The following is a 13,709-nucleotide window of genomic DNA, read 5'->3' on the forward strand; positions in this document are numbered from 1 at the left end:
GGAGCTGATGGACTGCGTTGACTGAACGGGAGACAAGTGTTTTCGCTTACCTTCGGACCATAAGACGCACCTCGTTTTTCCACCCACTTTTGGGAGGGGAAAAGTGCATCTTATGGTCTGAAAAATACGGTAATTAGTTAGCTTATCTTTTTTGTGACCTGGGGCTTTGTCTTCCTCTTGCCAGTTTTAATGATGCTAAAGATGACCATTAAGAAAAAGTATGATGTGATATATAGAGAGCTATACAAATACATATTTTAATGAAGCCATATAAATAGCAATAGCATGTAGACTTATATGCCACTTCATAGTGCTTTATAGCCCTCTACAAGCAGTTTACAGAGTCAGCATATTGCCCCCCAACAATCTGGGTCCTCATTTTACCAACCTCGGAAGGATGGAAGGTTGAGTCAACCTTGAGCCAGTGAGGAACAAACCCCAGACAGTCAGCAGTATTAGTCTACAATACTGTATTCTAACCACTGCTCCACCATGGATCTCATAAAGTACTCATCTTGGTGGTAGGCTAGCAAATAGCTAGCTGAAGCATGAATTTCTTAACAATTTGTAACTGCAATTATTACATTTGTAAAACTAAATAATTATGTGAATTATTTTTCTCCAAATTAAGAAGGTGAAGGAACCCAAAGTATAGATTAATAAGGATTAAACTCATAAAAATCTGCAGTATAACACATACACACACACACACAACATAACATATGAATGTGTTCTTTCCAATCAAAAATAGCTAAAATCCTTTGAGATGCCTGCCTTAACAAACTGCTAATTATTTTTGCTGCATAAAGAAGTCAGAATGTGGTAAGAAATAGGTTGAGAATGTTACAAGGATTTAGGAGTGTGAAAACCGGGGCAGCGTTATCTATATTGGAGAGTCAGTTTGGATAGTGGTCAAGTCATCATTCTAGAAACTGGGAAACTATTAGTTGTAGTCCCAGTTTAGACAAAGCAGCTGGGTGAACTTCGGCCAATCATTTTCTCTCAGCCCTAGGAAGAAGGTAGTGCAAACTACTTCAAAAAAACCTTGCTAAGAAAACAAGTCTCTGAGAATTGGACATAATTGGATGGAAAGAAAAACTATGTTAGCATAAATTTGTATAGTCTGTGAAGTTGATTGTAATTTCTTTTGGTGCTACCAAATTATGTATAATAATTTTATTTATAAATCTATTTATAAATAAAGAAGTAAGTATTGCCTACAGTCTTTCGGTCAGAAGGGAATTTTGCCTGCCTATTGCTGTAAATGATGTTCAGGATTTGGCAAATAATTAGCTGAAATTAGTAAAGTGGCTTAGTTTGGCATATGGAAAAATACAGGAGTCAAGCTTGTCTCTTGTTTATTTCCGTATGCCAAACTGAGAGAGAATTCTTTGATAAGCATTTTAATTCCTTGGTAACCGATGTAATACTTTGCAAATCAGAGTAGTATAATGACCTGCAATGCTTCCTAACAGGACAGAATTTAAATTGGAGCCTCCAGAAACTCTCAAACAAATGGTGTCAATTTTCCAGTTTCTGATTTAAACTTTCGGCAGAATCCCCTGTATATTGAAAAACTGAGATGGTATTCCATACTGTGGTCTGATTATTTTGTGCCCTCTAAGCTTGCTTACCTGTTCTCTTTGCCTTGCAGGAATGGCAAGCATTGACAGCAGTGCCCCAGAAACCACCTCTGACAGTTCTCCCACCCTCAGTCGGCGCCCCCTGCGAGGGGGCTGGGCAACTACCTCCTGGGGCCGGGGACAGGACAGTGACAGCATCAGCAGTTCTTCCAGTGATTCCTTGGGTTCCTCTTCTTCCAGCGGAAGTCGAAGGGCCAGTGGAGGGGCACGTGCAAAGACTGTGGAGGTTGGGAGGTGAGTGCTGCTGCCCATCTAGAATTGTGCATTTATGCTACAAACGTTTCCTGGCTCCGACCTGCATTTAGCCTAAGAAAGAGTCTCTAAAGCCGGGAGAGTCTCAGTCAGAAATTGGAGCTTTATCATCTTTTGGAGATAGCTCACAAGTATTTTATTTGGGTTTCATTTCAACTTGTTTAACGGCTATTTTATTTTTCTCTCTTCAGATACAAGGGCAGGCGACCGGAGAGCCATGCCCCCCACGTCCCAAATCAGCCCTCGGAGGCAGCTGCTCACTTTTATTTTGAGCTGGCCAAGACTGTTCTCATTAAGGCTGGGGGAAACAGCAGCACCTCCATTTTCACCCACCCATCTTCTAGTGGTGGCCACCAAGGGCCTCATCGTAACCTTCACCTCTGCGCCTTTGAAATTGGACTCTATGCGTTGGGACTGCACAACTTTGTCTCGCCAAACTGGCTCTCTCGGACTTATTCCTCTCATGTCTCTTGGATCACAGGTGGGAATAGTATCTGCTTGAGCTGTTCCACGCAACATATCTGTCTTATTTTTAAGAAGCCCTTCCTTCTGGTGCTCTGGAAGTCTTATCAGTAGTTTCCTAGCCCAGGGCTTTTCAACCAGTGGTACGGATGCCACCTGTGGTACATTGGCACCTGGCAGGTGGTACGCGACCATCCTAGAGAAGTGGTAGCGGGGGAGGGGAATGAGCTGAACTGGTGGCAGCACAGCACAAGCCTGACTGAGAGATGGCTGGAGCTGCAGGGCTGTCAGGGCTCAGCGGAAGCGCCAGGATCAGCACTTCTTCGGGGCTGTCAGGGCTCAGTGGAAGCTCCAGGATCGGCGCCAGACTCCAGCTGGAGCTCAGAGCTGATCCTGGTGCTTCTGCTGAGCCCAAAAGAAGCGCCGATCAGCTGGAATGTTGCAGCATCTCCAGGGTCTTGTGATTTACATTCAGATGCTTGGCAACTGATTCATATTTATGACGGTCACAGTGTCCCAGGGTCATGTGAAGTGACCAAAACCTGCTGCAACCACCCAGCAGACAGGGGGAATAAAAACAAAACACCCCCACCTCACCCCTGCTGCCAATCCTCAACAGAAATGCTCACAACAATGAAAACCTTGGACAGGAGGAAGAGCGCTGCCAGGAAGGCAGGCATCTTGCTCGGCTGTGGCTTGGGGGGCACTTTTTTCAGTGCCATTGTAACTTCGAACAGTCACTAAGTGAACTGTTGTAAGTCGAGGACTACCTGTACTTCATCACTTTTTTCGTTCTTTTTTTTTGGTCATCAAGTTTTTGACACCTTGCTAGGCGACTGGTGGTATTTGGATGTTGCCATATCCTAAAAGTGGTACAATGGGCGAAAAGGTTGTAAAACGCTGTCCTAGCACAATTTGTACAACACAGGAAGGGCTGCAGAGTGGAAAAAGTTCTAAGTAACAGCTATTATATCCCCTTTTTTATCCTTTTGCTGGAGGCTATATTGCGCAGTGGAAAAAAGCATTCATTACTCCATTCACATTTACAGCTATAGTTTATTGTGAAAAAGATTGGTGTGAGCAATGGGGAGAATGACCTTGCATAGGATCACCATATAAAAATTGTGAGAAGCATGCACTGCTCAAATAATTTTTACATCATAGCTCTGTGTCACCCTGAACCCCGTTGAATTTCCATTCTAAGTCTGGTTTTTGTCAGTCTTTCAAACAGGCCTTGTGTAGTAAAACAAAAACAGCTTTCAATCCAAGCATTCAGTTTGTAAAGCTTTAGCTCTTTCTGTACTAATGAAGATATTTGGTCCAGAACAATGTGGTCCCCTTCTGATTTTTTTCTCCTGAGGATTCCCTCTTCAACCCCCATTGCTGGATACAGGACAGTAACTGATGTGGTTTTTTGCCAACAACCAAAATGCAGTATAATGGCCTTTGCTTTTCTGTAGCCCCCTCATTGTGTGCTGTGGCCCTGTTAAATGCTTTTCACCAGTGGGCCCCTGGTGGCCTTAAGATATCCCTATCTCTTCTCCCCCCCTCATTGAGAACTGCTCATCTAGAAGATGCTTAGATATTTGTATATTATCAAGTTCTAATCCTAACATGAATAACTTGCAGTTTGTGTTTGACAAAGCTCAGGCAGCCAGCAGATTTGAGGAAATCACAGTTAGAAAAGTGGAGTTTTTTCTGCCTCCACTGAAGTTGCTCTGTTAACTTCCTGCCCTGTATCAAGTAAGAATAAATACAGTGGCCTAGATTTTCCCTGGGAAAAGGTGGCTGAATGGGCAGAAATGAGCCCACTTGCTTTCCTCTTTAGCATGTGGGTAAATACCATAGCTGAGTGCTTGTTAGATATACAGACAGCCTGGACAGAGCTGGGCTTTCCTCCATCTGGTGTGAGGATGAATGGTGTGAAAACAGGCTTCTGATCTCCTATGCAGTTTCTTGTGCAATGTGAGAAAAAGCATTGTGAGATGTATGTGTGTCATGAGATGAGATGAGACCAGTAGAAATAAGAACTCTGGGGCAATTGCTTTCCTCAAAGAATACTTTTAATGGCTGCCTAGTATCGGCACAAACAAAGATGAACCCAAGACTGAAAGTTCCCACCCCCAAAGGTTACAAAGTAAAAGTTGAACTCCCCTACATTTGTCATAAATCACAATCCTCAATTAACTACTTTGGCGGACTTCTAACGGTAGCTCCAGTCCCCCCAAACTTAGGCAGCTTGACCTTGGTTCCCACAAGAAAGTATTTGTTATGGCTAAACTAAAAGAACACATCTCCCCACTCCCATAGCTGTGGCAACCGAAAACGAAGTAAAGATGGCTGCAGACAGAATCGTTTGAAGGTTGACACGTGTGGTTAGCTTGGAATAGCAGAAGCAGCAACAGCATGTAGGTATTACTTGCTACCTGGACACCAGAGAAATGGAAATCAATTCTTCAGCTCTCTCTTTCCTACTATAATAAATTTTGGTGTCTTAAGTCTAAGTCAGAGATTTAGCACTTCTTGTATCAGCTATCTTACTGAAAATTATGGTTTTAATTCAGTGATTGACTATTGCATTTCAGCGGCACACTGTAGGAATTCTTTTGCGCCTGCATAAAAGGGAGAGAAAAAGGTGGGCCTGATCTGCTCTAAGTCAATTGACAGGCTAACATTAGTTGTTGTTAGCTGCGAAGTCGTGTCCGACCCATCGTGAACGTTAGTAGAAGTGGGCAATATAGTTACATGTTTTAGGTTACATGTTTTAGGCACCTCATGTAGGAGATCACGTGGCAGAATTTGGTCAGGTGCAAGAAGCATCTGCCTGCATTCAGAGCTAAGAGATGTGGAATTTTGGCAACAGAAATGTGAGTTTTCCAGGATCTGTAAAAAAGAAGCATATGGTAGCAGCAAGGAAATGGGCCATAGATTGTCTGTTTCTGACCTCTATTCAGTCTGGTTCTTAATGTTGTCCAAGATGCTTGCCTTTGTAATGTAATAATTTCATCACTGGAAAGAATTAAAAGCCCTTGAGATTCCTTGAGATGATTTTCTTCTGCCCTTTTCTCTGGCCTCTAGGGCAAGCCATGGAGATTGGCAGTGCAGCCTTGAATATCTTGGTGGAATGCTGGGATGGTCACCTAACTCCCCCAGAAGTGGCATCGTTGGCTGACAGAGCTTCAAGAGCTCGGGATTCCAATATGGTGCGATCAGCTGCTGAGTTGGCCTTGAGTTGTTTGCCACATGCACATGCCTTGAACCCCAATGAGATCCAGAGAGCCCTGGTCCAGTGCAAAGAGCAGGTGAGCAATTCAGAAGTCTTTGATTCACCTCAGCACCTAGCAAGTACAGGCATCTGCCTAACTTTTTCATGGCATTATGGAATAGGACTGAAACATGGGCTACTGTTCTTCTTGAATAAAGATATCAGTAACTATATTGTTTAGAAGTTATCTTCCCTGGTTTTCAAGTTCTTTGGAGCTGCATCTCTTGAAAGTGAAGTTATAACTCTTTATCTAGCAACTTCAGTGTTGTAGGAAAAAGGTCCTTCCTCTAGTTGCTGGCATATTGTTTTATAACTTTATAATTCTATAAACTGAATTGAAACAAATAAGGAACAGCTAAGTTAGCCAAATACATAAAACCACTGAGGAGAATAAAGTGATTTTATATAATTTTTTTTCAAAGCTTCTTGTGTAAAAGTAAATGGTTATAAATCGTGTAGAGCCATTTATTAGAGTCTGAGGCTTTGGAAAAGAGCCTTCCTTGTTTGTGTGTTTATTTTTCAGAAATGGAATACAGATAGTCCTAAATTTACAGAGTTCAGAGTTACAGTGGTACTGAAAAAAGTGACTTACAATGGTCCTTGGGCTTAGAACTGTTGCAGCATCCCCGCAATCACCCGATCACAATTTGGGTGCTTGGCAACGGCTTGTATTTACAGTGGTTGCGGCATCTTCAGGTTACCTGATTCCCATTTACAACAAAACTAATGGGGGGAGCCGGATCCACTGAACAACTGCATGATTCATTTAACAACTGCAGTGATTTGCTTAAAACTTGTGGTAAAAAAAGTGCGTAAAATTAGGTGTGATTCACTTAACATCTTGCTTAACAGTGGAAATTCTGGTCCCAATCGTGGTTGTAAACCAAGGACTATCTGTAGACATTTTGGAACCATGAGCAGATTAACCATTTCCACGTCTGTCTTTAATAATTTCATGCAGATAACAAAACTGAGCATTTGGTTGTTTTGTACTTCAAACTTTGTTCAGCAGAATATTACACTAAAAAATTCTCCTTCAGATTTTCATAATTGCAATATATTTTTAATTTGTAGGAACTAGTTATCGTTGATTCATTTTGTTCAGCCAGAGGGGGAGGTAACTATTCCCTTTGTAATTCAGCAGCATGAAAGCTGGCCTTTTCCATGCCTAATTGTTTTTGTACTGCTAATTTTGCTGCCTTGTAGCCTTTAGTTGTATTTCATTCTAGTAGTTGATCCTAAATGGTTATTTCCGAAGGCTCCGATAAAATATCTTGAATCAATGTAGCTTTTGAATTTGCAGGATAATCTAATGTTGGAGAAGGCTTGCTTGGCTGTAGAAGAGGCAGCCAAAGGCGGTGGAGTTTATCCTGAAGTTCTGTTTGAAGTTGCTCACCAGTGGTACTGGTTGTATGAGCAAACGGTTGGGGGAACTCTTGCCCAGAGGGAAGGAGCAACAGGCTGCAGTGCAAACGGAGCCCGGGCGTCATGCGAAACAGTCCGTGGACAACCAGACACCAGAGTGACGTCAGAATCCGCCACAGTAACGGTGGCTGCTGCGGTGACAGCAGCAGCAACAGTAGTGCCTGTGATCTCAGTGGGGTCAACCATATACCAGCAGCACACTGTGGCAGGACCAGCAATGGCACACGCACACACCCAGGGCCTGCACCCCTACACGACACTCCAGACCCACATTCCTTGCAATCCTCAATACATCAGCCATCCTCTTCAGCACATGCCACGGCCAGCAGTCTTTCCAGTGCCTGGTTCTGCTTATCCACAGGTATGTTGTTTGTAACCGTCTTGAAAAACAGTCTAGAGTAACTACTTTGACCATGGCACATCTACTTTTCAATGCAGATGTCAGGGACTTGGCTGGGCAGAAATGGCACTTTATTTCTTTTTCAATTTGTGAGCAGGGACGTTGGGAGGAAAGTTTCCTTTTTGTTCAAGGGAAGAAATGTTCTCCAACAATCTCTCGTTAGCACGCACACACACACACTCAGCAGTAATAGCAACTACACTGCCCTAAAAGTCTTCTGGGAGGAGTTTTCCTTGGATGTTTCTAATGCAATCGAAGGCTAAGAATCTGAGAGATTAGAGAGATGATTGTACAGTCACGTTAGTGCCCCTTGCACAATCTTGAACTAAGCTTCACTTGATCTGTGTTTCAATCCGATGGATTGTCCAGCTTCGTCTACCAATTGCTGTCGGAATCTCTTTTCTTTTATAATGTCTTGAGTGTAACTTATTAGCACCAGGACACTTTTTTTGTTCATAAGTAGTTGGATTTAGCCTTACCTAACTAGAATGGGTACTATATTTTGTCAGTGTTAACAAAAAGTCTTACATTTCTGAAATTACAACTTTCAAACTGTTGGTAAAGCTGTGGTATAAATTTTTACTTGCTATTTTTCTATGAAAATATACTCAGTATGTTTCTTCCTGCAACTATGGATTATTTTCACATGTACCTGGTAAAGGCTTCCTAGGTAACATCCCTAAGAAACGTTACCTTTCTTTTTAAAATATTTTAGTTTGGACGTCTTCCCTGTTCAGAACTCAAATAATGTGCAGGAGATAGTATTGTGGGTATGCAAAGGGCTGGCTGCACCTGCCAAAAATGTGGTCTTGCCTCTTTGTGAAGGAACAGGCAATTCTAACCTGTTTCTCTGCAGGGTGTCCACCCAGCATTCATCGGGGCCCAGTACCCCTACTCGGTAACTACTCCGTCTTTGGCGGCAGCCGCAGTGTCTTTCCCAGGAGTCGCTGTCCCTTCCATGACACAGATTGCCATGCACCCGTACCACGCTGAGGCAGGGCTCTCTCTGTCTTCCAATGTAGCAAGTGAGTATTCCTGTGCCAGGTGAAAAGACAGTTTAGCAGGAATTTCTCTAACTGATTATTGCAATATTACAATACTGTAGTATGACTTCAAGTGTGGAAACCTCTTGACATTTAATTTCCAACATCTACTCCTGTGACTACAACCAGCGAGGGTGTATGTTAAATAATAATGGTAAACCTTCACCATGTTGTTGCCTTTTTCTTGGCGGTTTAGTTACAATTGTCAGATTTTCTCATGTTTTGAATGTTTGGGGGCTGTATTTAGTTTTTTCCAGTGTTGCAGTTATAATTACAGAATGGCTTCCATTGGCAATGTGGCTAATCACAAACTATAATTTGCAACTGGTCATTTTACATTAGGCTGCAGATCGTTCAGCATCCTTATAATAAAGTGTAAGGCAGGGAATAAGCGTGGTGCTGGTGCTTAGGGGTGGGGGGGAAAGAGAGAAGAGAAGTGGAACGAGCAGTGGGAGCACTTAGGCAAACTATTGTGCTTTCAATGCAAACATGGAGGAGTTTGCAGCTGGAAGCAGTTGTTGGAACTGGATGTTGCCTAAAGACCCTAAGCCACAGGAGATACCTCCCCCTTGCCTGGTTCCAGAGACCCTTGCACTAAGGCACCAAATGCTTGAAGTGCAAAATGAGGAAAAAGGACAGCATGCCTTACTCAGACCCCCAGTCAGGCCTTATTCGCAAGAAGCAGTGCAGAGTCAGAGGACAAAGCCTCTCATTTAATGATATGAAGGGACTTTGGGAGCAATACAGGTAGTCCTTGGGTATGTCCATTTGTTTAGCAAGTGTTCAGAGTTATGACAGCACTGAAAAAGTTTTTATTTATTTATTTATTTTAATTCCATTTATATCCCGCCCTTCTCTGAAGACTCAGGACGGCTTACAAGCTTAGCAGTAGCCTTCATTCTATGTATATGCCTGCTTATTAGGGCTTTCACACACACCCCAAGCGGCATTTTTACAAAGTCAGCTTATTGCCCCCAACAATCTGGGTCCTCATTTTACCTACCTCGGAAGGATGGAAGGCTAAGTGGTATGGTGAGCCTGGTGGGATGCGAACCTGCACTAATTGCAGGCAGCTGGTGTTACTTAAGGAGGCATTAGCCCACTGCTCCACCAATGGACTTGTAACTGGTTCTTAAAGTTCTGGTCATTGGCCACATGATCAAAATTTGTTCTGGGCCATCACTCACTTCGAGCATTTCCTCTGCCTATGGCAGGGATGTCAAACTGCCAGCCCATCGGCCATATGCATCATGCCAAAACCGCACCCACCCCAGCTATGGTAATGGGGAAGAAGTCATGATACGTTGCGACACGTCACATGACGTTGCGAGTTTGACACCCCTGGCCTATGGCACTTCCCCTCACTCCCTAGCACCCACCCATGACACCCACCCACAGCTCTCACTAGCCTGTTTGCCTGCGACTCCTGCGTCTTCCCATTTAATGATCAGGATACTGACTAAACTAGTAGACCAGCGAAACGCAGTGGCCGCAGTATACTTAGATTTTAGTAAGGCATTTGACAAAGTAGACTGCAACCTAGTCCTTAGTAAACTAGGAAAAGGTGCAATAGACAACATCACCACCAGATGAATCTGTAGCTGGCTGACAAACTGTACTCAACGAGTAGTCCTCAATGGCACCACATCCACATGGAGAGAAGTAAGCAGTGGGGTACCACAAGGTTCCGTCTTAGACCCAGTACTCTTCAATGTCTTCATCAATGACTTAGATGAGGGAATTGAAGGGGAACTCATCAAATTTGCAGATGATACCAAACTGACAGGAGTAGCCAATGCCCCAGAAGACAAACTCAGGATCCAAAAAGATCTTGACAAACTTGAACAATGGGCCTTATCCAACAGAATGAGTTTCAGTGCGGAGAAAAGCAAAATCTTACAATTAGTCAGAAAAAAACCCAAAGGTTTTTACAGATTAGGTGAGATCTGGCTTAAAAACAATAACTGTGAAAGAGACCTTGGAGTCCTAGTGGATGATGACTGTGAGCCAGCAGTGTGCAGCAGCAGCTAAAAAAGCTAATACAATCCTGGGTTGTATAATCAGGCATAGAATCAAGATCATGCAAAGTATTAGCACCGCTTTATAAAACCCTAGTATGATCACACCTGGAATACTGCAGCCAGTTTTGGTCACCATATCACAAAAAAAGATGTTGAGAATTTGGGAAAAATTCAGAGAAGAGCAACAAAGATGATTAAAAGCCTGGAGACTAAAACATACGAAGAACAGCTATGGGACTTGGGTTTGGCTAGTCTAAAGAAAAGAAGAAGTAGGGGAGACATGATAGCAATGTTCCAGTATCTTGAGGGGCTGCCACAAGGCTGAGGAGGCCAGGTTGTTTTCCAAAGCACCAGAGGGAAGGACGAGGAACGATGGTTGGAAACTGATCAAAGAGAGAAGCAACCTGGAATTAAGGAGAAACTTCCTGACAGTGAGGACAACCAACCAGTGGAACAGCTTATCCCCAGAAATTGTGGGTGCTCCATCACTGGAGATTTTTAAGAAGAGGCTAGACATTCACCTGCCTGAGACGGTATAGGTTCTCCTGCTTGAGCAGGGGGATGGACTAGAAGACCTCCAAGGTCCCTTCCAGTTCTATTCTATGATTTGAAGTAATGGGGTCACTTGATGTCACTTAGTGACAGAAATTCATATGCCCAAGACTATCTGTGTTTACACTCCAGCCCCGAGCTCTACTTTCCCATCCCATTTGCATTCATGTTTAAGAGATGTTCTAGAGATTTAATGTGAATTTCAGTAAGTCAATTTCAGAGTTGGAGATTGAAGTTATGTTCCCATCACTTTACTGATTTCAACAGCAGGAACAGAAACAATCCCCAAAGCAGTTATAACTACCTTGATCCCAGGGTTCTTGGACCTAATAACAGCCCTTTTGTGATGGTGTCTTATTTCTGTCTCAGGCTCCCAAAAATAGCCAGAAGTCCAAAAATGTTGTCTGTCCTTGGCAAGTACCCAAAAGGACTTTGCTATCTATAGATTGCCCATTTCACCTGGAAACACTGATCTGTGAAACCTTAAGACAAGAGTGTTCTCCCTCCCTCCCTCTCTCTCTCTTTCTCTCTCTCTCTCTCTCTCTCTCTCTCTCTCTCTCTCACACACACACACACACACACACACACACACACACACTGTTTTTCCTGAAGAAAAGGAGACATGCTCAAAACAAAATGATTTAACCTAAAGATAGTACAAGCAACATACTTAAACATTTTTCTTGGAATACAGAAAATTATTACAAAATTTTAAAATATAATGATTGAAATATACCATTCTATAAGAGTGACTAATTGAAAAAGTGCATCATAAATACCAGAAGAAGGCAGAACATTTGAGAGAGGCAATGCCAGCAATATATGAAAAACACACACATTCTCAGAGACTAAGTTATACTTGATGCTTTTTCTAGGCTAGATTTTAATTATCTGAAAAGAAGGGAAAAATAGAAAATTGAACAGGAACTCTACAATATGTGAATACGTTCTTTTCCCATCAGCCTCTCCACTGTTGCAGAGAACGTCTCCAGTCTTATATAGATAATGGAACAAAACAAGAAAATACAGATGAAATTGCTTTAATTTGATTGATGTTAAGTCCCACATGTATACTGGTTTTAGTGCCAAGTCATAGATGTGAACAGAAATGTTTTAAAAGGCAGATCTTCATTCTTGGGGAAGCAGTAAGCCACTTTCTAACCCTGTTTCAGATTAATGAAATGTTTTCAAAGTGTCTGTCGCTCCCCAGTGAAGGAAAAATTCCAAAAAAAGAGGAAAAAAATCATTTTAAGTTGCAGAAACATTTTAAGGTCTGATAGGGACTTTTGCACTTATTGGTAAGTTGTAGTAAATAATTTATCAACATTTATAAATTTATAAATATTTTATAAATATGCTAGTAAATTTCACCATGAGCCAAAAACTCAGTTTAACTTGGTCTTGGATATTATTCTTGGTGTTGGTTTTGGGCAGAAATCTACACTGTACAGCACTCAAATTGTAAGCTGTAATTTGACTTTATATCAAGTCCAGAAATGTATTTAAATTCAGCATTTTAATTTCTGTTTCTATTGTATCACCCTCATTTCCTATGTGTATGAAGAATTTTATCTGCTTACTCACATAAGGTCACTTGATTGGTGTTCCTTCAAGTATTTGCAAACTAATGGAATGTGGTGATAGATGAAAAATAGATTTTTATACAAATTAATGAGTAAACGAATAAAATAAAGCTACTTAAAAATAAGTGTCTTTTGTGTATTACAGGTTTGTTGTAAGATGCTCAATCTCCTTCCATTCTGTTACCTAGAAAGTAGATCTAAGTTAAAAATTTTGTCAGGAAGTGTTTTATACCACTGTCTAATCTGAATCAATTCACCTAGTCCATAAGTAGTATTGAGTTCAGGTTAAAAACTAGAACTGCTTCTTTGGATTTCAAGTTTTCAGGATTTTAGTGATATGTAAAAAATAATAAGGGACACAGTGGCTCAGTGGGTTAGGACACTGAGCTTGTCGATCAGAAGGTCGGCAGTTTGGCGGGTCGAATCCCGAGTGCCGCCTGACAGAGTGAGCGCCTGTTACTCATCCCAGCTTCTGCCAACCTAGCAGTTCGAAAGCACATAAAAATGCAAGTAGAAAAATAGGGACCACTACGGTGGGAAGGTAACAGCGTTCCGTGCGCCTTTGGCGTCTAGTCACGCCGGCCACATGACCACGGAGACGTCCTCGGACAAGCGCTGGCTCTTTGGCTTTGAAACGGAGATGAGCACCGGCCCCTAGAGTCAGAAAGGACTAGCACGCATGTGCGGGGGAACCTTTACCTTTACCTTAAAAAATAATTGTTTCTATCCCAACATTTACTTACTTAAATTCTTACTTAAATGGAATAAAATTTCTTTCCTCAAATAACCCACACATCTATAAATGTCTCCCCAAAGAATGCACAATGTTCCATGCGTGTCAACAGAGTAGCACATGGACAGTGATTACTATAAGGACGTCCTGAACACCTGGAATATCTGCCTTCATATGTTTTCTCTTCTTTCCTATTGATAAGTCTCCAGCCTGCCGTGGCTTCCTGACCTTTGTCATTTCCCCTGAGATGTTGGTCTCAGTCTTCCTTTTTCTTGTCCTTCAGTAGTAAGAACTGGGCCTTCTATCTGCATTTGTCTGATGGCCTGACAT

At 42.2% G+C, this 13,709-nt stretch overlaps 1 protein-coding gene across 8 annotated transcripts in view; it reads left to right on the forward strand.

The window, feature by feature from the left end:
- The window catches only part of ZSWIM8 (zinc finger SWIM-type containing 8), a 77,842-nt gene that overhangs the window by 58,125 nt on the left and 6,008 nt on the right, over positions 1 to 13,709 (forward strand). For all 8 annotated transcript variants that reach the window (XR_014026515.1, XM_081328352.1, XM_081328353.1 and 5 more), the window contains 5 exons: positions 1,655 to 1,877; positions 2,087 to 2,376; positions 5,436 to 5,659; positions 6,926 to 7,408; positions 8,304 to 8,472. Coding sequence is in view for 7 of the 8 variants with exons in the window: in XM_081328352.1 (XP_081184478.1) it covers positions 1,655 to 1,877; positions 2,087 to 2,376; positions 5,436 to 5,659; positions 6,926 to 7,408; positions 8,304 to 8,472 (1,389 nt within the window). In the remaining variant the exon portion in view is untranslated. The remainder of the gene's footprint in view (positions 1 to 1,654; positions 1,878 to 2,086; positions 2,377 to 5,435; positions 5,660 to 6,925; positions 7,409 to 8,303; positions 8,473 to 13,709) is intronic.

Source organism: Vipera berus (genome assembly GCF_964194415.1).
Source record: "Vipera berus genome assembly, chromosome: 5".
NCBI classification, from domain to species: domain Eukaryota; kingdom Metazoa; phylum Chordata; class Lepidosauria; order Squamata; family Viperidae; genus Vipera; species Vipera berus.